This window comes from Erithacus rubecula (genome assembly GCF_903797595.1).
Source record: "Erithacus rubecula genome assembly, chromosome: 2".
NCBI classification, from domain to species: Eukaryota; Metazoa; Chordata; class Aves; order Passeriformes; family Muscicapidae; genus Erithacus; species Erithacus rubecula.
The window spans coordinates 66,984,387-67,010,499 of NC_136685.1; the positions used below are offsets into that span (position 1 = coordinate 66,984,387).

The following is a 26,113-nucleotide window of genomic DNA, read 5'->3' on the forward strand; positions in this document are numbered from 1 at the left end:
GAAGCTGTGTGAAAATGAGAATCTTAACTATGCCAGACTTAAATAGACAGAGTGTTTCTTCCTCAAAATTAAATGTAAATGCTGCCTTTTCCATTTTTTCTGATGCTGGAGGGAAATGGTGGAGAAATAGGCAAACTCGGAGTAGCCTGGAAGCCCCCATTTTGGAGTTGTTAGTTGTGTTGTTAGTTTTCTGAGTCCCCTTCATGTAGATGAGCAGAATTCTCGTGCCAAAGTGTTTTCAGAAAATGGTCAAAGGATTGAGTCTTTGATATCCCCAGTGGTACATTAGTCTGCACAAAGGTCTTAGTTGCACCAAAATTTTATCTTAATGTTAGCATAGTAACAAATGATTCTGAAAAATTTTGTTTTGACTGTTGGTAAAATAGCATTTAAAATCTGAACTACCTTTTTTTCTTTTAGAAATTAAAAAGATCATCTGACAGTGTCTGTTTTTGTTACTGCCTTTAAGCAGCAAATTTCACAGAGCTTGTTGATAACGATTTAGTAGCTATTGAATAATTTAAAGTTTCCTGCTTTAATGTGACAGTAAATGGATGCTGACCTTCATGCTCTCTAACATTACCCATGGCATGACTGAAGAGCTTTACTAGCCCTGTTACAGCTCAAGAAATGCCCATCTGAACAAAAGTACTCTGCTCTGCCATGAAATCCGATGGATTTAGTTTCTGCCTTTGTCAGCAAAGCAAGTTCAGAGGTCACTGAGTTCTGTTGCAGAAAATCCTTTCTTCTCAGAAACAGAAGGGAAGAGGGTAGGATTTTGCTACTAATCCTGCCCTTTGCTGTGACACTGCAAAGAAATGAGTATTAAACTACAGGGGATGTCAAAGTGCTAGCCAAAGCTGCAGTTCAGCCTGTTTGGATACAAATGGATAAGCAGGTATATGCAAACATATTGCTCTATTAATGTAGGCACTGGGCCTCCCCTGACAGCTTGTCTCTGGCTGAACTCTCATGGGCTTTTGATGTCTTCCAGCATTATAAATAGCCACATTTGGTATAAAGACACTCTTTCCTTGTTTTGCAGCCTTACGTTTTCCTGCGACGGCCATCACTTGTTCACGGCTAACAGTGATGGGAATGTCATCGCCTGGTGCCGCAAGGACCAGCAGCGCTTGAAGCTGCCCATGTTCTACTCCTTCCTCAGCAGCTATGCAGCTGGGTGATGGTGGGGCCTGCTGCTAACTCATGTCTCTGATGCACTTTAATCCCAATAGTTTATAGGAGCTCTTATTTAACTGGACTTTGAAGTACTTTGAATGTCTCCAGAATGACTGAATAGGTGGGTTTTTTCTTTAAAGAGCAGCCTAAAGGTGTTTGTAAGATTGCATATGTGCATGCACAAACTTGAAGCATATCCAGGTCAGCAGGAAGCTCTGGTCATACTATCCAATGCCAGCAAAGTGACTAAAAAATGCTCAATGCTGCAATATGAAACACCAACAGTACTTTTTTAAAGCACTTCTTGGACAGAAGTATTTAAAAAAATGAATAATGCTTATTTCTCCTCTTAGTATGTAAAATATCAGCAACATCAAGTTCTGTAAATATCCATTGAAATGTCAGCATATGTATATCTGATTAGTTGAGTGGGGTATGGTTAGCTCTGGGATAAACAATCCAAAACTTAAAAATCAGTGACCACTTAAAATTGCTTTTTTTGAGAAGCAAAGAACTTAGTAGGTGCTTTTTGCACCATCTTATGGTATTGTAATGCTAAAAAAATTGAATTTCTGCTGTCTTTATATTTGTAATTTTTGCCATCTTCTCTGTTAGTGTAATAGTCTTTGCAATGGAAGACAGTAAAATATTTGTCATACTAGTGGGTAGATACATAATGACATCATGTAACATTGGTTAGATCACAATGCAGTGTGAACTCCTTAACTCTTTGTGATAGTTGGCTGTCACAGTCCTGTGGCAGAACATCTGTTATGTGCACACACAGCTTATCTTCCAGAGCTCTAAAAAGAGGTGTTAAAGAAGGCACAGATGTGCTCCTGTTCTAGTGTCATTGAGGTTAAATACACTGTAAAATGTTTGAATCTAACTGCTGGAATAATCAATGTTCATAAGCATCAGATGATTTGGAAAGGTTCACACAGATACACTGTGTGAATTTGTTGTGTACTCCTGGGTGCTATTTTATGAGGGGGAAAAATAAGCCTCTGTTGTGAACGGCTTAACAAATTTGAAATCTTAGGTCACATGAAAAATTAGCATTTCAGTTGATGGATTTTAAGACCTCTAAACCTGGCACCTTGACTGAGTGCCTACTAGTCATGTGGACAGTAAAGCAAGAATGCTACGCAAGTCTGTAATTACATTTTCCTTTTAAATTGCTTGGCTTTTTTATCACTGACGTGTTCTGCTACTGCCATTCAAACTGCTGTATCTTCTCATGTTTAAGGCTCATCTGCTTTCAGAACACTTTACATGAAATTGTCAGATCATGATGGTCACACACACACAAGCAATCTTTACACTTGTTTTGAAAATTCCAAATAGTCTTCAGAAATCCTTGAGACTTCCTGGTTGAAGAACTTTTCAAATTAGAAAAACTTAAGAAAAATGTTCTCATAGTTCAAGACACAAAGGTTCATTGTTGGTTCAATTAAGCAAGTGGCTGCATACTGTATGGATTGAGTTTTAAACTGCATATTATTGTAGCAGCATTGTATGGGATGGCTTTAGTAGTATTTTTCTGTCTTAATGTAAGGTCCAAATACAGACTGAAAAGCTTCCTGGCTCATGTCGATGTGATGTGCTTTGTTTAAGAGAAAAAAGACAAACATTGTGGTTTTGGGGTGCTCTTGTGCTCCCTGTTTTGGGGTGTTGCTCACAAAGGCTTATTTTTTTATAAAGTAGAATTCCACTTGTTACAAACCAATATGCAAAACTGCTGGCCTTGTAAAGAGTGCAATATTATATATTTTTATGTAAAAGTAAAAATGATTTTTTGAAGCAAGGAATATTTATTCAGCTTAATATTCTGGAACTATTAAAATAACATTGCAATAGTGTCTGTGCATGATGTACTTAAATTTCCTGTAAATGTCACATTCCACACTGTATTTGTATATATACTGTCACATTGTTGGGTAATAAACAGATCTTTGTATCAAACCATTTTGAGATTATTAGAAATGTGGTTTTGGCTTTGTTGCAACTTTCTTTTATGGAATCTTTCATTCCTTGCTCCAGATCAGTTTCTGCTGATTCCCTTGTCTTTCATATTTTAAAAATTACGAAGTGGGAGAATTCTGTTCATGGGCTACATCCTGTGTCTGTCAAACTGAAGGTGGTGAGTGTAAGATGGCAAGTGGGAAACTCTAGGCGTATCACTTTGCACAAGTGTGCATGCATCCTTCCTTCCCATAAGATGCATGACTAGAATTTGGATGAAATGATGGCTCTCAAAGCAGATCTCCTTCCCTCCCTTCCATCTGCCTTCTCACTGAAAACCTGTCTGAGCTGCAAAGGCAGAAAAGAAACTCCTCCATGGATTCTCAGGAGGATGGGTGGAAATTTGAAGACTCTTGTCAGGGAGGCATCTGACAGGATGTGAGGCTCTTTCTGCTGGAAGTCAGAGTTTGGGAGAGGTTCATGGGATAAGGCTTTGTTCTGATAGTGGACAGACAAGGTAAGAAATAGAAGGGGAGGCAATAGCTGGGTATTCACTTGTGTTGGGGAGAAGCAGTCTCCAGCCCATTACTGAAAGGGAACCCTGATCTTGCATTTAGAGGTCCACTGCTTAGACAAACCCAGGACAATGAACAGAAGGAAAAAAGAAAAAAAAAAGCCTGAACTAAGCAAAAACACAATAATAATAGTAAAAGATAACAATGGAGTGGTGGGGGAAATCCCACCTGGTTTGCTATTAACAAACTTTTAGTTTACCTTTTGTCTTCATGCCTTCTTTTGTTTAAAGCTGTATTGGGTTTTTTTTCCTTCTTGCATATGAAAATGGAAGTCACACTATCACAAAAACTCAAACAATTACTATCTAAAAGCTCTGCTTGCCTTGAAAATTATCCACTATATATTTAAGCCTCTGTATGTACAGACACATTTTTTTACTTTGCTGCTATATTAAGTTATAAACTACTGACAAATGACTGCTGTTCAGAGATTTGCCATTACTGCTCTGGAGAGGGGTCAGAAAGGCACTGATTTTTGCTTTGAGGTTTCTATAATAGGTTCTGTGTATTTTATAATTTTGAAAAAAGATGGAAATGAAATGTGGCTGTTCTTATTAAACTTAAACTATTCTGGACTACACAGCAAAAAGTAGTTGAGAAACAGAAGCTTGCTTACTGTCTCCAGCTTTGAGCTAGCATTCCCAGAAAAAAAAAAAAATCCTGATTCTCTAATGCAATTGACTGGAGCTCATATATAACTCATTAGAGCCAAGTTCATGTAAATTCAAGGAGTAGAAATTTGTGTTAGCTGTATGAGTATTGCCTCAGAACCTGTAGGGGAGACTCCTGGTTGTGGTGGAAGGTAAGAGTTTGCAGATTTAAATAAAAGCAGTTTGAAAGAAATATCTATATAGTATATGATGAAAATATATTTTAAAACAACCATTTCCCACCTTTATATTTCAGCTTAAGTCATAAAATTGTTAGAATCCACTGGTAAAAATGTTCTTATGACAATGGTCTCATGATTAGAGCTATCTAACATGTTATTTGTCTAAGAGCATGTAACTCCTTTGTCTATGAAATGGGGACTTTTGTAGACTGATTATGTGGTTGAGCATGAATGAGCAGCAGCACAGGCCAGTGGAGTTTCCATCAGTTTCTGGAGCTCTAGTTATGGCAAGCTTGTGAACTTATTTACTTGTGAACTTATTTAGTGGTGTCTATCTAATTCCTGTTGCATCTCCTTCTGCCAAGTCACTACCCCAAAAGCCATTGACTTTGTCTCAGAAGAGGCTGCCCTTGCTCCAAAGCACCTTTAGAAATAGGAATCTTCCTTGTTCTCTTCCATATAGAAAACCAATGTTACTTAGAAATTCTGTTCCATTAGGATGGAATGAGAAAAAGTGCTGAGGGCAGGTTGGAGAAAACATACACCCCTCCAGAAGGAACAGCCATTTCATTGGGGAAAAACATTAATGAGACTCTGGTGCTCCTGCCACTGGGTTATCATGGCTGACAGAATTTTCAGTTTAAAATGTTAATTGGCACTTTTAAATGGTGCTGACCTGTACAGCTCTTATAGAGAGAAGCATTAAAAAAAAAAAAAAGAAGTGTGAAGCTGAATTGCATTGTTCTGACAAGGTGAGTGTAAGGAGCCCCTTTCCCGCAGCAGTGCCATTCCTCACGGCAGGCTCTCGACACCATCCTCGTGTAGTTCTGTGTGGGGACACGGGCACTGCGGGCTCTCACCCGAGCCCCGGTGCCGTTCGGGCCGTGCTCCCTTCAGGAACGACACCGAGCTGCTGGAGCATGTTTTGTACCTGCAATTAACTTGGGGGGAGCTCAGGTCCTGTGAGGAGTGGCTGCAGGAGCCGGGCATGTTCAGCCTGGAGCAAAGGAAACTCGGGAGACCTTACTGCGCTCTACGATCAGGGGAAGGGAGGCTGGAGCCAGGCGGGGCCGGGCTCTTCTCCCAGGCCGCAAGTGACAGGATGGGAGCCAATGGCCTCAAGCCGTGCCTGGGGCTCTTCAATTTCCACAGTAAGAAGAATTTCTTCACGTAGATGGTAACTTTGGAATGGATTGCCCAGGGAAAGACTGGGCATGGCACTTATCGCCATGGTCTAGTTGAGAGAGGGTGTTCGATCAAAGGCTGGACTCGATGGTCTCAGAGGCCTTTTCCACGCTAATTGACGATGTTTCTGTGATCTGTGATTCTGTTTGAGAATACCTAGAGAACCGCTCGGTCCCCAGCGCCTGCTGGAGCCGGGGCAGGAGGCGGCTGCAGCAGCAATCGGGAGGGACAGCGGCGGGCGGAGCGTGAGGGCGGCGGCGCCGGGCCCGCGGCCGCCCCGCCCCGCAGCGCCATGTGCCACGGCCGGGCCGCCCGCAGCCTGCGCGCCCGCACGGGGAGGGAGGGACAGCGGGAGGGAGAGAGGGAGTGCCCGGGGGCCCGGGCGGGAGAAGGTGCAGGGAGGGGCGGAGAAGGCGCAGAGTGAGTCGAGGTTTCCGCGGGGCTCTCGCCGTGGAGGCCGGTGTCCCTTGGCCGCTCCGCCCGGTGGTCCCGTGGGTGCTGCGGGTACGCGAGGGCCGGAGTGTCCCGGAGATCCGCAGGAGTCGGCGCTGGGCTTCGGGCTGCGCTGTCGCTGCCACCGGCGGGGAGCATCCTTCGGAGAGCCCGCCCTAGCCCAGGTATCCCGCGGGCGGCGGAGGGGGTGTCTGCCCGGCGTGCTCGTTCCTGCTCCGCCAGCTGCCTGCTCCGGGAAGTGGCCGCTTTTCCCGCTGCCCGGCTCGCCCTGGCGGAGGAACAGCTCCCGCTGCCCGGCTGCTGCTGGCGGCAGTCACTGATGTGTGTGCGGTGCTGGGAGCTGCTGCACAGCAGAGCCATTAGGGCAGTGCAGCGAGACAGAAAACTCGGAATAACAACTTGGGAAACGCTTCTGCCCTGCAGGTGATGCAGTGCCGAGCTTCCCGGAGGCGCTCTCCCTACCTTGTAGGTTACAGTTCCGTTCAAATACGTTTTAAGCGGAATAATCAATATTCCCTGTGTATTTCTTTGAAAGCTCACAGCTATAGTTCAAAATTAGCTAAAGAGGTAAAACAGTAGCCAGGGATAATCTTTCTGCCTCAGACTTTCTAAATCACTGATGATTTGCTGGGCTATACGTTCACATAACGTGTATGCTCATGGTAAATATTATAATATTTATCTATTATATATATTTATATATAATACTGCATGAAAAGATTGCCCTTGGGAAATACCACATTAATTCAGCCATTGTTTCCTTTGATTTTGTTCATGTTGAGAAGCAAGATGATATTTTTGAATAAGAATTTGGGTATGATGGCAAGAATTTTTGGAACTTGGCAATTGGACTGGATATAAGGCTGGATATGTTAGATGAGGACTGAGCTGTTGGAGTTTGGCTGATTTACAATTACGTGAGGAGAACTTATTTTCAAAGTCACCACATTTTTGATATGAAAATTGCATTCTTTCCTTATCGTGAACAATAGTTCTTGCCTTTAATCTAATAATTTCTGCTTGAACTACTAAGCTTCTCCTTAGGAGATGGAGTGAAAAGCTGTAGTAATTTTCTTGTATTTCTTTGTGCAGCCATGAGATAGAGAAGGAAAAGGATTCCTTACCCTGCCTCTCTCTTTACAAAGCTACATCAGTTGCTGTAAATCTTAGAGTAAGAACTGAGATAGCAAAGGAAGTTGAGTTTCCGATTCTTTTCCTTGTTTTTTCTTTCGAATTTTTTGGTATACCAGTTTGGCATTGAACAGCTGTGAGACTATAAATTTTGCTGCTTATGTTCCTGCAAGTGGATAATGAAATGTGATGGTCTTTCCTCAATTTAGGATGTGATTTGCAGGTCATTATCCAGGGATGATTCCCGCTAAAGTCACTGGGACTTAGTTGAATGATTGGGTTAACTTTCCTATTGGGCTGTGTGGTCCAAGAAGTACAGAGCTTGTGTGGAAGGTGTTCTTTGGAGCTGTCAACCCCAGGTTTTCTAATCTAGTAATTTCATGTCCATCCCTTGAAATTAAGGCAGCAATTTGGTTTGGGGCTTTTTAGATTGAATTCTAGAGGTCACTTTTATGGTATGGCATTTTAAGATTGCACTTGAAACTGGAGGGGGGAAATTGCAGCTTTTCATCCCTGTTACTTGTAGAAATCCATCCCGAAGAGCTTGAAAATTCAATTTTGCTTCTATATTGCTCAAGTTTTTAGACTTTTTCTGCATTTTATTAACAATTATTTATAATGTTTAGTAAGAGAAGGTTGCACTCCTTACTCAAATGCAGCATCAAGCTATACCTGCAAATATTTATGCAGCTTTCTGCATTGCCATAAGATAAATTTGCCTTTGAAGTGCTGTTGGGTACAATCTTCCATTGCAAAAACAAAGGAAAAGCTGCTCTTCACAAGCATATTTACTAGTCTGGGAAATTAAAAACTTCAGCACACACGAGTTACGTGCACTCAGAAAAAGGATGAAGTAGGGTAAACAAAAACAAAATGCCAGAAGCTGCAGCTGGCTGGGAGGCTGTCGCTGTGCAGCTTTCAGGAGTGATGCTTTAGGAAGGGGCTGTCTGGTGTGGGGTGCCAGTCAGCAGAAACTGCTTGGCTAAAAAGGGCTGTGTAGCTGCTGTCACTGTTCTTGGTTAGCGCGGCCGGTGCTCCCCTAAAAGAAAAGAATCAATAGAGACCAGGTCAATGAACTGGGTGTGCTGCACCAAAACACCCTGGATAAATGAGCTCCCACATAATCCAGGTCTGCTGGCTGCAGCAGAAACATGTAGACTGCATGTAGGCTGCTCATTAGCACAGTCACTGGAACTACAGTGATTATCAGGACCTGTGTGTGCCCGCATTGATCCAGCATAAAACCAGCCAGGAATGAGCAATAGCAAACCCAGGTGAGGATTTCTGGTTCGAGGGGTTTTAGGAATTCAGATGATGGGGAGAAGTTGTTCCTTTTAAACATCAAAAGTGATGTGGCCAGCAGATCAAGGGAGGTGATTCTGCCCCTCTGCTCAGCTCTGGAGAGACCCCACACTGCATCCAGCTCTGGGGTCCCCAGCTCAGGAAGGGCATTGACCTGTTGGAACTAATCCAGGGAGGGACACCAGGATATCAAGGGGCAGGAGCACCTCTCCTGTGAGGAATATCTGAAAGAGTTGGAATTGTTCATCCTAGAGAAACAGAGGTTCCAGGGAGACCTTTTTGCAACCTTACAGAGGCTTAAAAGAAAAACTGGGACAGAATTTTTAGCAGGGCCAGTTATGAAAGGAAAATGGGTAATAGTTTTAAACTAAAAGAGGGTTGATTCAGACCAGGTATAAGGAAAAAAAATACCCTGAGTGTGGTGAAACACTGTAACAAGTTGCCCAGAGAAATGATGGATGCCCCATCCCTGGAAACATTCCAGGTCAGCTTGGATAGGGCCCTGAGCAACTGGTTACAGTAGAAGATGTTCCTGCTCATTGCAGGGGCCTTGAACCAGATCCCATAGGCTGCTCACCCAGGTACAATATGAAGATAAATGTGCCTTCCTGTGGCACTAAAGGCCTAGAGAATACTTGGGCAGTGTAAGAGGAGTCTCTAAAGAGAGAGGATCAGATCCATTTGCCAGGCTGCAGCCTCAGATGAAACACATCCTTCGAGAGGGTGCTTGAAGGAGAGGCTTCCTCACATTCCAGGAGATGGGTGTGTAATAGATTCTCTTGTAATTAAAATTTCGGTTCTCTCCAGAGCTTTACTTCTAAGTAACAATTTTATTTCATTAAAGAATATGAAGGTTATTATAGGTCCTAAGGAGAACAAAATCAAATGTCATACAAAGCTTTGTCTGCAACCAGGACCTTTACCACAGCCTGATTTGAAAGTGAGTACAGTTCTCATTGTCAGCATCACACCATATGGAACAGGGCCTTAAATGATGCACAGATATGTACTGTGTTTGCAGAGAGTGTGAGAAGGTAGAGGTATATGAGAAGTCAGTCTCACAAAGTTATGGAACCAGACCTGTCGGGAAAAGATTGAGATTAAATACTTAAATGGATGCTAAACACTTCCAGAAATATAGTAGTTAAACATTTAAATGCATGTAAAGGCCAAGGTTGGAGCAGGATTTGGAACAGAACAAATGTTTGTGCTTCAGAGTATAAACAAACCTCTTGCTGGGGATAAGTGGAAATTTTCTCCAGTGTCTGAAATGCCTTGTGCAGACTTTTTTTGGTTTTTAAAGTTCTTTTTTTAATGAAACCTCACATTGTGGTTGTTTTCTGGTACTGTGAAATGCTTCACTAGGCAAGATACATATTTTCTTCTTTAAAATTTTCCTAGTTTATGTTTCAGAATATAGGTAAGGATATATTATCTTTGTAACATTGCTTTAGAAACATGGTTTGAATTTTTAGAAGCATTTTTATGCCTAATAGCCTTTTCAAAATTCTACTATGGACTTAACACAATCCTTCTGTAAATGCTTAAACACTGGCTGGAAGTACTATGAGCAGTTTTCTTGCCAGCTTTGTTGTAGCCAGTGACAGTTCAAATTGTCTAACTCTAATGTTTATACCTTTTACAGTATGACTGAATGAATTGCCAGAAAAGCTTGGGAGATCTGCAATTCTCTGGACTGTTCAGGAGTTGCAGTTGCTTAATAAAGCTTAATTTAAATGTATGGCAAATGTAGAAAGGCCTCTGATTTGATTTAACTTTGACTTTTTTGACTTTGTGATTATTAGTAAGGTAGATGTGGAGATGATAAAATTTAAATTATTCACTCTTGGGGGGTATCATTTTGTTAACAAAGCTAAATGTGTTTATTCTAATTTTTATGGATAGGTTGATACTTAAAAGTGAGGGGGTTGAGTCAAATAAAAAGTCCAGAGATGAGCTGTAATTCAGAACCTTCTCCTTTTGTGAATGTCTTGATCCTTTCTGATGTTTGACTTTCCACTGCAAGTCAAAACATGTCTCAAAATTGATTGGAGGCTGTGGCTTGGTTGTGGATTTTTGTTTGTTACTTGGCATTTTATGCAAAGCCAGTTCCTCCACATGTATTCAGTCCTGTGCCTTGTGAGAAATATGAGTTGAAAATTGTAAACAAAGATGAAGACAAAGAACCTGCTGTGTTCTGACACGATTTTATTTCATCAGAGCACACAAGGGGGAAACTTGTGTTCCTTTCAAATGACACATGTATATGCAGAAAACTTGTTCTTTGTCTTGGCATATGTTAAAGCTCTTGTTTTGTTTGGCACAATTAATATATTCTGAAGTAGCATTTCCCTGCCTTGACTTATACTAGACCTGAAGTAAAAAGATTCTATTGTTTCTTCAAATTAGTGTTGAGCATGGCTCACCATGGCATTTGTATTCACCATCCTGTTTTACAGCTCAGGTTACTGATTTTTAGAAACAGTCTGTTTCATACCAGGCTGTGAGAAGAAAAAAACTGTCTTTTCCTTGTCTCTGAGCATTTGAATTATGGAAAATCAAAGTAGTTAAAAAATTATTCCTCCATTCTTTCTGTACTATGGATTGTGCTCTTCTCTTGTACGTACAATGTCCTTGTTAGACTCAAGTTTTTTTACAGGAGTGTTTCCAGTGTCCTACTTTATTTTCTGTTTGTATCTTTCACCCCAGTGACTGGATCAGGTAAGCTAACTAGATTCAAGAAGGGAAATCTGTGTGGTTCTAGATGTTTGTTTCTCACCCAGAAATAAGGAGCAAGTATTCATTTTGAAAGGCCTGAGCCTAAAACTCCTTTGGCAGCAGTGCAAAATGCCTCCTTGTATGTGTCCTTTCTGCCTCTCACACCCTGTGTCATTTGCATTTTGCTGAACTTTGTATTTCTGAGGCTTGGTGCCAGACTAATCTGGCTGCAGGTGGCACTTGTGGTAAGGACCACAGGGGCATGTTGCCTGATTGAAACCTCAGCATCCAGTCTCACGAGGTAGTACAACTTGTCTGGGACCTGTCTAGGTCATCTGTATCCCACCACCTTTCCATGTGGCCTTAGTCCAACCTCCAGTGACTTCAAAATGGTGACTTTTCCTTGTGCTGGGCCAGTGCTGCATAGAGGGCCAGCACAAGGGGGTCTAACATGCAGGCAACCTCTGGCATAAATATTGTAACTTAGTCAGGTCTGAATGTGGATGTCTCGACTCATTTGGTAACAGTGCTGAGGACTGCTGGATATTGAGTTGATTTAATCCCTCAAGGAGTAGCAATGCAACAGAACCAAATTCTGACATACCTTACCTAGATGTCCCTTCCCAAGAGCTGCAGATCTCTTAAAAAATAAAGCATTCCTGTCCTGTACAGTGTACTGTACTGGGTTTAGTCATCTTTGGACTCCTCTGGGGATGTCTAAGCAAAATGTTGGAAACCACTGCATTATTTCTTCTTAATTTGTTACCTCATTTCTAAATTTTTTATTGATAGTCACAATTCTGACTTGCTCTCTATCTTAGAATTCCTCTCTGATGCTTGGTGAGAGCAGTGTGGCACTCATTTCCACTGCACACATTTCTGAGCTTGTTTTGATGTTTCTAGGTGTAACTGGGGCATGGAGCCAGACTGTGCAATGCCTGCAAGGTTTGTTTGTGAACAGCTGTTCTGTGTTGGCAACGTGAACCAGGGCAACCATTTTCACACTGAAGTCATGGTCATGTGCTCTGCATTTGTATGTCATTTGCAGGATGCAGGCAGAATGCTGACTATTGAGGGTGCAAATATGTAATGCAATAAGGTGCCATGGAGCAAGACAAGAGAAATAAATGGTGTCTGCTTTGAATTCATGACCAACAGCCTGGCAGTGTTGATGTGATGGGCAAGGGTTGGTTAAAATTCAGATAATCTCAGCGATTGCTGCATTTGCTATCTGTTCTTTAAATGGTCTCAACTTTGTCTCTTCCAGGAAAAACAAAATGAAGGAACTAGTGTCAAACAGTACAACCAGTATTTCTCAAGCCAGGAAAGCTGTGGAGCAATTAAAAATGGAAGCATACATGGATAGAATGAAGGTAAGCATATTGTTGATACTGTGAATTCACTGACTAATTTGTGGAACAGCATGCTTTTAATAATGCAGGAATTAAGAATCTGTGTTGAGCAGTTAAACAATATTCAGTACTGTAAGTTACATACTGACTGGTGGTTCTAGTGAAGTGATTTCCAATGCCTGGCTTCAAGTCTGCTTCTGAGTGAGTGTCTGTTACATTGTCAAAAGTGGCATTTTGTGTAATACTTAAAATCAGCTGGCGGGTGCAAGGGCGCTCTTTTTTGTCACTTGTAGCTGAATTTAAGTGCAGCTCTGGTTTCTTGGTTTTTCTCCTTTAAGAATTGGAATATGTCTTTAAGGTACTGCAAAATTTTTGGAAAATTATGAGACAAGCTGAATTGCTTTGTTTTGTTTTGCAGATGTCATTGCACAAAACATGTGTGATTGCAATGTGCAGTTATGATTCTTCCCACTTGATAACTTGTATGTGAAGATTTGATTTCATCATGCCTCTAAATACATGTGGATTAAATATTATCATTAAAGACACTATTAAACAGAGGTTTTCAGGTTTTTTAACTAAAAAATCCCATGGATTATTCTTGTATATCTTTCTGCTTTCCACTAGGCTAAAATTTTGTGAAATATCAAGCTATAATAATGCCATAGTAGTTTTAAAGAAAGCAATGCTCATTTCTTTTGCTCTCTGCCTCTGAAAATAGGGAATAATTATTTCAATTAAAAATCCAGTCTCTGCAAGGAAGAAGTTTTTAGTCTTTATATCTTTAAAAATGTGTTGTAATTATCCAGTTCTCTGTAAAAAAGGGTAACTGAGTTGTTACAAACTGCAACTGAGATTATTAAGTCAGTAGGACAATTTAAAAATGTTGTACATGAAAATCTTCATGTAGTCTTAATTCATTTTGTTTGTCCATCCATGCTGTGTGCTGGAAGTCTGCATGTAGTCAGCATGGGGACAGTAGTATATATTTATGATTTTTAAAATAGTCTCAGATCACAAACTCATCAGCTGGAAAATTAGTATTTATAATTCAGAAACATTAGTGCAATTCACATGAGTGGTCAGTCTTGCTCATATGAAAAAAGAAATTTCATTTGCTCTGTTTTGTGGCAGTTTTTAGTGATGTCTTGTAAGACCATTGCATTTGCAAAAGTAGTTCCTCTATTTCATAGTGTGTCACAAATTCATCACATAACCTGTTCACAGAGACAGGTGTTTGTTTCCTGCAGTAAAAGAAGGTCTGCCTTTGTTAGTCCTAACTCAGGTTATATTGCAGCTGCATGAGCAGAACTGGCAAGGGATTGTGTGGGTGGGAGAGGAAAGGGTTGGAAAAATGTGGCCCAGTTTATTGGCATTTGAAATTGTTGATACTTGGTAGATTGTCTTAAACTTGCTTCCATATATGCAGTGGTAACTGTCACATCATAAGACCAGTTATGCAAATAGCTTCATTAGTTAAGTGTATAACATTCTTAATTGCATATGCAAGAAAGATGTAGCTGCAAGAAAGAAATAGGTTATTTTTACAGTCTGTTTAATTAAAAAGAACACAGTTATTAGCAAATGTGGCAGACCTTAAAAACAAGTAGCTTGAAAGTGCAATTAGTTCACTTTTTGAAACAGCCTGGGACCAAAAACACACCAAAGAAAATCTGACATGTTTAAGAGTTATGAAGGTTTCTATACTAACATTGAACAAATATAACTTTTCAAAATGCTTTGATTTCTAAAATTTCTTTGAGCAAGCGTATGAGGGATTGTGAGAAACAGTTCACTGGCTTTTTATTCCTTCAAAATCTGCTTGGCTTTTTGACCTTGAATCAGTTAAGTGTGTTTCAGCACAGCCAAATTTTACCAAGAAACTTTCCAGTGGTTTCAACAGGAGATTTTAAGTTCTCAAATCATCACTGTAAAGGTAGATAAATGAACTTACTTATGGTGTTTTGCATCTCATTAAACTAGTTAGACATTTAACAAAAGATCAGGGCTTTCCAAATAATTTAATTAAGCCCTCTTTTGCAAATAGCTATAGCCAAGTTGTTATTGCCACAATAGGCAAGACCACATTGCTAACATTGAAGAGGGGTCTGTGTTATTGACTGGGGAAATCAGAAGTTCCAGTTTATATTTCTACTACAGAGGCACTTTGTTTCCCATGCACAGTAGCTGCTGTAACCAGCAAGAGTTGAGTCTGCTCGATTAAAATGTTGTAATTAAAAGTGTGTTGATAGTTGCTGACTCCCCACTGTATTCTGGATTTTTCAACTAATTGAAGAAGTCCTATTGAGTTTCTAGCCAGTCAGAGCAGCAAAGCAGTGCTATGTTCTGAGGTTCCACAAAGAGAGCTCACTGCTGAGGTGTGAAAGAAACAGGACAGCTCAAAAGAGGAGGATGGATATTGGTTGGTACTTGGAAGGAGGATTACTGTGGGTTTTTTGTAAACCATAGGAATCCCAGAAGAATCATAATTGAACCTGTCTAACCTGGCAAAGGAACAGCTAGAGTTATAACTGAGAAGTAAGTAGGAAGCTGGAAATGCAGCTTCCAAGCTAGGAAACACCAAAGTAAATCAGATGAACACAGTGTGACCTCATGACTAGCAGAAAAAAAGTGTCTTCTCAAGGTGCTAACAGTGAAATTGAGAAAGCAAAGTTAGTATTGGTGTTCATCAGAGTTCTCCTTAGAATAAAGCACTGCTTAATCTTCTCTTTGCAAGCAGAAAAGCAAGAGTGCTCTGACATTTAAGACCCTTGGCATATCAGTTATCATTCCATTTTCTTTTTTCTTAGGAAGATAGGAAGTATTCCTAACTGGCCTGAATAGTGTTGGGGGATGAACAGTGAGAATGAAAATAAATGTGTGTGAATCTCTTTGTTTTAGATATAAAGGATAAGCAGAGTGGCTGTTGTAGCCAGGCTGGTAATTAGTCACAATCCATGACAAGGCAGAAGACAGTGTAATTGCAGCATTTTGCCCTGTCACTGAAGCTTATAATTATTATGCAGCTAACAGGATATTCTGACTCTGGCAGTTTTTATCACCTCTGCTATTCTGAAATATAATGGTAAAATTTCACAGTCCTCCTGAGATTAATACTTTAAAGCATCAGGGTTGAGTGTTTTGTTGGACTTTTCTCCTTTTTGTTAATTTGATAACCAGATGTGTTTTTTGCTAAAGAGAATAAAAGTAATTCTACAAAATGTGAGATCAGTGTGATACCTAACCTATATACTCCCTCTCTTCTAATCCATACACTTTAAAATATTTTTTTAAAATTAAATGTTAACTTTCTGATAGAATTCATCAATCAAACTGGAGTCTGATTTTTCTTTTCTTTAGCCACTTCTGCAATATGTATAAATTACTTTGAATTTGCAGACCAAGCCGTATTGCTAGGAAAGCTGACATGACAAATGTGTTGGCTTCATTTGAATATTCAAATCACATGCATTTATTTTAATTCTTAGGAAAATCTATTTTGAAGCTGTCCAGCAGCCCCAAAGGCAAGTGAAAGCTATGATAGAGTGGGCTCCATTTAACCCCTTCCACGGCACAATGGGATGCCTTCAGCACTCCAGTGTGTCCAGCACAGCCTGCAGCCCTGGCCGTGGGGCACCTCTGGGTGCTGCCTGTGCCAAAGCTGCCATCCCTGCTGGAGCCTTGGTGCCATGCTCAGTGCCCAGGCCTTCCAGCACTGCTCTTCCCAATAATGGCACAGAGAAGGAAACTTCCTGGAGGCAACATTGTATTTTCCTCTTTTTTGGGCCACAGGTCTGACTTTGCCAACATTGCTCACAGCTACGGGAACTTGTGTTTTCATTGCTCCTGGACTGTGATCAGCTCATTTAACTCCCTGTGGTGAATGGCCATTATTCCACTGTGCAGGCCTAAGTTACTCTGCTTTTAGTCAAGAAATGGTTATAATTGACTTTTATGACTACTGTAATCCCAGTGGGAGGATTTTTCCTCTCAAAACCTTTTATTTGTTTAAAGGATGAAAATATATGGCCTAGGGCAGGTTTAGTTTGTGACAATGATCACGTTCCTCAGTTTCTTGTTGCTGGTTTGTTTTAAAATAAATTGTACTAAATCAATTTGACTTACTATTTAAAAGCAAACTAAAATGTGATTTAAACACTGACATTGAAGGAAGGGTTTCTTTTTGCAGAAAAAGGTGATGGGGCATTGGAGTGGGGTGTCCAGGGAGATGGTGGAGTCTGTAACTTTCCACACATTTTTGCTTTACTTGCTTCTTTCTTGAGAAGCACTGGTCCTTGTGAACATCTTTTCTGATTTGTTCAGTTTTATATTTCACGTGTGCCCAGCAGCCTTCTGTTCACATGTAGTGTCTCTGCATCCTTTTGTCTTACAGGCCAGTTCACAGACCAATTAATTTTAAATAACCGTAACACCCTTATTTCCTCCATTAGGGGAATGGTCTATACTGGGGTGCCAACCACAGGTTCTCCATAGGCTTAAGCATTCCACAAAGGCATACAGAAATTAAAAATAAAGAAATAAAGAGGCTGTAATTATCTTCAGAAGTTCATTCAAATTTCATGCAAATTCTGATTCAATACCCATTGACTTCAAGAGTCTAATCTGAAGCCTACTATGGGCTGGGTTCATGTCAAAGCAAGCAGGGTGTGGGGAAGCTTAAAGCCAGCATTGATGACACAATACTAGAAAACTTGCTAGAAAAACACCAGAGATGTGATTTGTTTCTTCTCTTCACTCTAGCTGTGCAAACGTGCTGACCTCAGTATTTGGTGGGGGACAAGCTGTCATGGTGCTCAGAGAAAAGACTTCTTTGTAAAGACTCCAGAATTCATTTTCTCAACTATCAGAATACTTCAAACAATACAATAATTCACCAAAACAAAGAGATACAGATAGCTGAGAATATCTTATTGACTGAGCAAAACAAAAAAAAATTGTATATACTTTCTAAATCCTTGAAAATGAAAAAAGGACTGAGTCACTATGGCCTACTGCCACCAATATTCTTATGGCACAATGCTGCAAAAATTACAAGGTGTAATATTTCATTTTTCATTTAATGCAAAATAGCTTGCATTGCAAATATTCAACACACTGCTACATTTTTGTATGCATTTGTATTTTTGTAAACTTTTCAGTAAGCATAAACCCATGTTCTAAATTTGGAGACTTGAGAATTGTTTTATTTTAGAAGTATAAAAATATGAAGTTAAAAATATTAAGGTAGGGCTCAAGTTTAAATGAATGCCGTGGATGAAGGACTACTAATAGTAATTTACTGAGCAGAAGACATTAGTCTTTCTTCATTGAAAAGAGCAGTATTTAGCTTAAATGAGAGCTATGACACATGGTGTTCAAGTTTTGTACCTGGTTTATTATTTCTTTTTAATTCCATGGTCATGTGCCTGAAGAACTTTTTATTTGGCAGCCAGAGGAGCAAAAGGTAGAGAGAGTGTGTGTGGAAAACCTTAAAACCAATGAATGGGAGTAAGAGCTGAAGCAAGTTTCTCTACAGAAAGAAACACTTCAAGGAGAATCCTCATTGCTTATGGGTAGTTAACATAAAAATGTTATGATGGCTATGTGCTCCTGACCTCCTCCTGATGGAGAGGAACAGCTCAGCGTGGATGATATCAATTGATATCCTCTATGTCACTGTTAGATAAAATGTATGAAAGGATTACTAGGCCTAGGAAGAGCAAGTTGAGAGAGGTGTCTAAAATTTAAAGGATAAAGCAATCAACTCCCTGTTTTATGATAGCTTCCATTATCATTTGTTCTATGAAAAATATTTATGCAATTCAGAATGGTTTAGAATCAAGTATTACAGTAGTTCTCTCTTCTCTTCTATTAGGTATCCAAGGCTGCAGCAGATTTATTGGCATATTGTGATGCACACATTGGAGAAGATCCCCTCATTATTCCTGTACCTGCATCTGAAAATCCCTTTAGGGAGAAGAAACTCTTTTGTACTATCCTTTGAGTCAGTTTTCAATTAAAAATGTCATCTGCCAAAACTTGGTATCAGTGTTGCATGCTTTTAGTATTTTTTCCTTCAGTTGTCAATACTTATCCCTTAACTACAATGTTTTTGGAAGGTAGTGCAATTCCTGCTTAAAAAAAACCCCTAAAATTAAAAAGGAAAGCCCTTAAAATACAATGTAATGCTTGTCTTTCAGAGCAATGTACAAGTTTAACTTCAATTCTTCATAAATATTTTTTTGGTCTTAATGAAAATATCAAGTATCAAATTGTAGATATCTTTGCCAGTCATAGATTTTTCTGGTTCCTAAATGAGTCATACCAATTCTTGAAGCTATTTTTAACATTCTTATTTTCTTTGGAAGGTGAATTCAGTTCAATTGCCTTTACAAATTTCTATCTAAAGAAAGTAGTGTGACCTTTTCCTCAAGTAGCACTACTGAGGAAAAAGTCCCAGTGATTTACAATGTTTAGAATGATTGGTCTTATACAGTAAGTGGTGTCTATAAACATGTTTTTTGAAGATTGTAAGAAACTTGACTACAGAAACAATCCTAGTAAAGTGCTGTTGTAGCTACAAGCAAAATGAAGATGTACAGCCACACACGAGGATTGCATCAATAAAACTGTAGAAAAATGTGGTTTCTTGTATCTTATTTTGAATGATAATGATTTTAATTATTTAGAAAGTAAACTGAACAGTGAAATAAGTGGTCCTTAGGGTTTTAGTGGGGGGGTGCCTGAACAGCACAGGGAGGGGGAATTACATTTTCTGAGCAACCCTCCACATTCTTTCGCCCATGAGAGTAGGACTTTATTGGGATGGAGACTAATGGCAAATAAATGTTGTTCTAGAATATGCAACGAGACTATTGTGCTGTTGCTAGCCACTATGTTTGTATATTTTGTGGCTGCAGATTAGTTAAGTTGTCGGCAAGTGGAAGTTCTGGGATGTTTCTTTGTTTTGACTTTAAAGTGCAGTGAGAGGAAAAGAATGAGGTGTGAAATAAGACTGTCTTCTTCATGAAGTAAAAATTAAGTTGATACGAGGCACCTGATGGAAGCAACTGTTACTTTACATATTTTTTTTTGTTCTTCTCCTTATTAAAAAAATAAATATAAATTCTTCCAATCTGATGCATTAGGGTGGTTGTCTCACTGCAGTAGCTGATATGTAGAGTGTATCAGCCAGCCCCATAAGGCAGGAGACAATTTCATTAGAGCTGCACCAGTCTGAGCTGAGGCTCTGAACAGCCACCCATAACAGATCAAGCTTCCTCCCTTCCTCTGCACAAACTTGTATTTCATAAACATCTTAAATACCTGCAAGGCAAGAAACTAGCTGAGGAACTGAGGGCCTTGGGATATTCTGAAGTGCTGAATTCAGATGCTAAAAAAGGCTGCTTGGTGAACAAAGCCATGTGCATTTCCCCCAAATGCATGTACCTTCTCCAGCTTATTTTTAGCAGTTTCCATCGATGTCTGTTGTCCTGTTTAGTGCAGTGGAAATACAAGATGTCTGCATGGTGCAGGTTTTGTTTTCTTTGCTATTCAACTTGGATAATGTGCCTCACTTTACTGTGTTCAGCTACTAGTCTGGGCACACGAGAGAGGGGCCTTTGGATGGTGCTTCTGCTGCTGGCAGAACTCACCTCATGTCTCACATGCAACATTATTGTAAAGAACCCCTACATAACCATATTCCTTTTAACTAATAGGCTTTTGGGATGTCTTTCATTCAAAGATTTGCTTTTTTTAACTGGGCAGCTGAAGACATCAGCATTATCTTAGCAGGCTTGACATACCTATGCTGAATAACACTCAAGTGTCCTGAACAGGTCTTATTTTTGGTAGGTTTAGCCATGGTTCTTATTTCAAAGTTTTCAGTTTAAGAATCCTATTCCTAACTTTTAACAAGAATATTTCTTAATGTATGGTGTGTCTTTATTTTGGGGGTAGAGAAATTTGGTTCAGCTAACTGAGTAGCTATTTTATTGGCAGTGAAATAAAAAAAGGCTTTCTGAAAATATTTATTTTAAAGGAGCAACAAAATGCTTAATAAGGTTCTTTAGGGAATCCTTCCTACAGTGTACACGATTTGGTAACTGCTCTGATCACCATGGCAACATTTTCATTTGTCCTTCCGCATGTATGGTTTTAACTGGAACAGCATGGGAGGAGAATATAGGGCATACAGCTTTATTCTCAAAGGCTTTGTAACAACTTGCATTTGTGGCTCATCATTAGCATTCCCATCTAAAATAACAAAATTGCCACAGCTTATTACACTATTGCAAACAGCTGGCTTTCTGTTTCCAATTAGGGTTAGTGTCTGACATCCTGAGATTGAAACATTTCAGGAGTTTTGAGCATCTCTGGTTATAAGAGCCATATTTACAAAAATCCAGAATTATTATTCACAAGAGGAGACTGTAATTCCTTTGATCTTCAGGTTTTTCTCCAAAATTTTTCTTCAAAGAGTTGTGAATGTGTTGGAGTTGTGTTTTAAATAGCGGTTCCCATGTTTGTGGCTTCTTTCATCAATTCATAAATTTCATTAGGTCAAAAAATGAAAATGTATCTATTAAGATCATTTCATGCTTCTAATTTTTAAAAAGTAAATACATGGAATACCATAAAGTGCATATTTATGTAGGTAGATGTCTGTAAATGTGTTTGAAGAGGTTAAACTGTAGAATCATAATTCCTTACGGGAAAACAGAACATCTTTCTCTAATATCCTTGGGCCTTGTTTACCAGTTCCTTCAATGAAGATATACTATTGGCAAATTAGTAATTTGAAGGGGAAGAGGGTGAGATGAACTTGAAAGATCAGCTCTTCAAATAAAATTGTAACAACTTTGAATTGCATACAAATATATTACTTTACTTAAGAACACTGTCAAAAAATTGACTATCTGAAAAAAAAAATGGCATCATGTGGTTCACTCTTTCTTAATGCCAGCTTGATCCACAAAACAATATCTAAAAGAATGTATTTTCCTCCAATCTCAGAAAACCATAAAATGTTATTGTCATTAATATATTTTGTGCTGCTTTGGCCTTTGAGGCAGTTTGGATTATCTGCTTTTGATACCTAAGTTTCATGCTTAAGCATCTTGCCTCAGATCTACACAAAAATATCTGAATGATTTTGTATATTTTTCTAAATAATGAATATATATTAAATAATGAAGTATAGAATGATATAAAAAACCAAAAGCTCTCCAAAACATGGATTTATCTAACAGAAATCTAATTCTCTAGGCTGAAGCAAGGAGTTTATATTTTCATCAAATTTGATTTGATTTCTACTAGTTTCAATGAAAACAATACCAGACCTGCTGCCATCCTAATACTGTACTGCTCTCTCTGTGTTTCATTTCATATGCCATTAGGCTTGTTTATTTGTAGCTCAGGCCCAGAAAGTAATGAGTGCTCTTTTAACTGGGTGAGTTGGGGCTGTCATCTCACAGAGTGAGAACTTCAGAACAGAATTAGATTCAAGGAGGATTGGACATGTTATGAGTATCCCCTTTCTTCATATGCCAAATCTTGCTGCTCTGATAAAATGAGAATTCCCAACGGCTTGGTGGTCAATTGTCATGTCTCAGTAGTGCATGTGGGGCTGCTGTTTTCCTCCATCAGGTTAATCTCCTTGGTTTACTGTAAGATGCTACCATTTCAATCCTAAAAACTTTCCTCCTCTCTGTTATATACTAAATTTCCCTCCTTTGCTTCCTATATCATGTATGAAATTAGTAGCAAGGTGCTTGGCTGGTGCTGATAGGCAAGCTAACTTCCATGAAATTATGGTCAAAGGAGGAGAAGAATATGGAGGGAAGTTTAAACTAAGCTATTCTACATGACACCATAGGTTAAAATAAATACAACCTTGGCTGTCAGTGGCATTAAGGTAAACAATTATTCATAAGGGTGCTGTAACCAGGCTTTTTTGCAGTGACTTACAGCTGATTCAGCTCCAATAGAAGGAAAGAACACTTTGGGAAAAACAGTCTGTAAAGGTGCTTATTAAAGCCTAAACTTCAATAAGGCAGTCACTCACCAGTTGGATTTCTGATATCAAAGGAGTAACAAAATATGTGCTTTCAGAGGACCTGTTTTTTCTATCTCTTCATTATATAGGGATAAAAATCTGTATACATAATTTTCTTAGAAAATGCCAGAATTATGACTGTCCTTTGGGTCTGCATCAGAATATGGATTTGTTTAGTCAAGGAGACTAAAGAAAACTTGGGGGAGGATTGGTTCCGAGGAAGTACAGGCTTCTTTTACTGAAAACTAATACTTAAAGTCATTAGACTAACTTAAATAGTAATGTGTGAAAAAGAGTGTGCAAACTTACCAGAATAAGTGTTACATAAAATTTTACAGGCACCTGCACATTTAGTCTTTAGGTAAATAATGTGCATTTGCATCTAATTGAATCCACTTTATAGCACTATTAAATTAAGTACAGCCATAAATACTAGAACTGGTATGGGAACAACATTTCTGTCTGTTAGAGGAAGATGTATGTCTGAGTTTGTCAAGTACATTTACACCACTCACGCTTGTGAACAAACAAAATGAGCAGCTTTACCCTAAAATTGGGTCTTTTCTTCCCCAAATACCTATTACAAGTAGAAACTGCACAGGCTCATCTATTACTGCCACCTACTGATAAAATGATAAACAGCTGACTGAGACAAAAAATCTCCAATATCAACTACTAACGACCAAAAGGGGGATTCTAAATTAATGCACAAACTGTCTGAAACAAGGAGCTAGCATTCCTGTTTTTGTGGGCTGCACTGTGTAAGATTTCACGTGTCACTGGGACAGTGCTGCACCGCTGGAGTGCAGTTAAACCTCATGCTTCAGTTCCAGACTGCTCAGTTTAGGAAGACACAGATGACAAATACATTATTTGGCTAAATAGGTCAGGTGTCTGGCTAAAAACGCCGTCAAAAGTTGGGGAAGTCGTTGTGTGTATCAGCTGGAGCTAATTTTCCAGTTTAATTCAGAGGCCTGTTCCTCGGTGCTGGTGAGACACCAGTTGTGCCCTCTGCTCCCTGGAGCAAGTGAGGTGACTGCTAGCAGCAGTAAGGCTCAGCTCTAGGCCAGAGTGAGCCCCCAGCCCAGAGAGCACCCAGCAGCTCTCACTGACTGCTGCTCTGATCCTTCACACTCCACTCCTGCCTGTTGGGTTTTTATTTCAGGGGTGGGGGCTGTTCAATTACCAGAATCTGGGCCAAATACTTCCTCATATGCCACAGCACAATAATACAGCCAGAACAGAACTTAGGTCACTGCTTATGCTTAGAATAGCATTTTATAGAAAATACACTAGGCTGGCATAAAGACGTGTTTCAAAAGATCACCCATTCCACAAAACGTATTTGTCGTGTAGCTGCTCACTGCACCACACTCTCTTGTGTCTTTGAGCTTTAGGTGGCGTCCTTGAGCCCTTCACTCTCTCTATGGCATCCTCTAAAGACATGCACAAATACTCAGCAAAAGGAAGGAAAAAACCATCTTTTCTAGAAAAGAACTATTGTGACTTTCTAAAAACCTTTCAAGTAGCAGTAACTTCAAAGATATTGACTGCGTAACAATCTGTCTCCGGCAAATGCGGCTCAGATGACTTTTTATCCTTAACTTTCTTGTTGCAAAAACTGTTCACGAGGGTGGATTCTTGTCTGAGAGGCTTCTCCCTGGAGAGCATACCAGCTTCTATCCTACTCATCAAAACACAATACACATAAATAGATTTCCAATATATATACCTGCAGTGCTGATATGAACATGCCAGTCATACCCTTAATAGATCAAGTCACAAAACTTCAGGTGCTAAGATTCTTGAGGAAAAAAATCCTCTACAGAAACTTTGAGAATATAAAGAATGTTACAGATAGCAGCCTTTCTGATGTCTTCTTTCTCAGCCTTCACATGCTCTTTTTGTACTGAGTTTGCTTCACACTCTGGAAAATTACTACAGAAAACAACTATGAAATAGAAATTAGAAGGCCATAAAAGTGATTACATTTCTTTACAGTTCTGTCCATACCAGCTAAACAAATACTTCTAACAGGGGAGTGAATATATTTGAGGATATTTAATCAGAATCTGGATAATTGAGAAAGTACATTAAAAGATCATTAAGGAGGCCAAGTTAAGCAGTTGTTTAAGAAATGTCAGAGGTAGGTTTCTTTATGCATATTCCATTTGCTTCTCTCATTTATATGTACTACTGTCCCAGATCACCATGGCAGGAATTCCCACAAGGCACAGTATAGGCAGTGCTCAGTTAATGAGCAGTTTAGTCAGTACTATTTTGGTGTTATTCATTGTGTAGCCCCAGGCCTGATTTACTCACAAATTCTGCTTTCCATGTAGAACTGTTCCCTGATGAGCTTCTCTGTGGTGCTCATCACGGGTTGCTTCACAAAGTATCTCCACAGTATCCTGGAGGAATATGAGGGTGGAACTATTTGCATCTTACAGTGGGAAGCTGAGGCAGAGCCTGGACAAATTGTGAGTATCTGCTGCTCCAGAGTTAGCTCTTTCACCATCTCACACAATGTTCCCACTTGCTCAGCCATCAGCTCAGTCCTCAGCTCTACAAACTGGAATGCCTTTTGCAAGTCAAGCACATAGAAACTATGGAGGGGAAAAAGGTAATGTGAAAAATTTAGCTTTGTGATTTTCCTGGTCTTGTCAGTTCTCCCAAGCAGCAATGACCCTTAGCCTTGTAACCCCTATTTTGTGAACCCACCTCATTAACTTTGCACTTGCTGCAACAAATGAAGCAGCCACCTGGTGCTTTCTCCAGCAGACCACATCTATCCTAGGGCAAAGAAAGCACCATGATGGGAAAAGAGCAAGAGGTCATGTAAATTATTTTAAATGAAATATAGCCTGAATATTATCTATCTAGTGATGGATAATAATGAAATGATAAACAATATTGTGGCCAATTTGCTTTGCAATCCCCCATCTTATCTCTTTACCAGGTATGTGATTAAAAAGTGTATTTGCTGTTGTAGGTCTTTGTAAAACTTTCTACAAACTGTATTCTCTTCTGTACATGCATCCTGAAGTCTTTGTGCCACTTGTTAAAAAATAACTGTGTTCTAGCTGCACATGAAATAGCTAACCCCACCAGCTGGCTGCTGCCTGATTATTTGATGTTCCACATCTCTGAGAGACATTCCCATTTGCTCTCTGAGATGTGCTTGTCAAGATTTAGCTGCTGCCATACGGGTAGTTTTGAGTCCATTTCTATTTTTGATTGTCATGAGGGTGTCAAGGAGTCAACGTAGACTGTAAAATTTATTATTGCTATATTGGTAAGTTTGGATAACTGTGACCTAATTCAGCAAAACTTAGAGCTACTCCTCCAAACAGACAAGAAG

At 39.6% G+C, this 26,113-nt stretch overlaps 2 protein-coding genes across 3 annotated transcripts in view; both read left to right on the forward strand.

Annotated features, from left to right (window-relative positions):
• LYST (lysosomal trafficking regulator) overlaps positions 1–3,149 on the forward strand; it is a 75,167-nt gene extending 72,018 nt beyond the window's left edge. The window contains exon 53 of the mRNA XM_079298467.1: positions 1,046–3,149. Coding sequence (XP_079154593.1) covers positions 1,046–1,184 — 139 coding nt within the window. The 3' untranslated portion in view covers positions 1,185–3,149. The remainder of the gene's footprint in view (positions 1–1,045) is intronic.
• A 3,167-nt stretch (positions 3,150–6,316) lies between these two features.
• Positions 6,317–19,332, forward strand: GNG4 (G protein subunit gamma 4). Of its 2 annotated transcripts, none has more exons than XM_079297881.1 (3): positions 6,317–6,654; positions 12,608–12,713; positions 18,568–19,332. In XM_079297881.1, the coding sequence occupies exons 2-3, from the start codon at positions 12,618–12,620 to the stop codon at positions 18,694–18,696; spliced, it is 225 nt and encodes a 74-aa protein (XP_079154007.1). In that variant the 5' UTR covers positions 6,317–6,654; positions 12,608–12,617; the 3' UTR covers positions 18,697–19,332. The 2 variants fall into 2 exon arrangements, with proteins under 2 accessions (XP_079154007.1, XP_079154006.1); XM_079297880.1 differs by lacking the exon at positions 6,317–6,654 and adding an exon at positions 12,145–12,526.
• The last annotated feature ends 6,781 nt before the right edge of the window (positions 19,333–26,113 follow it).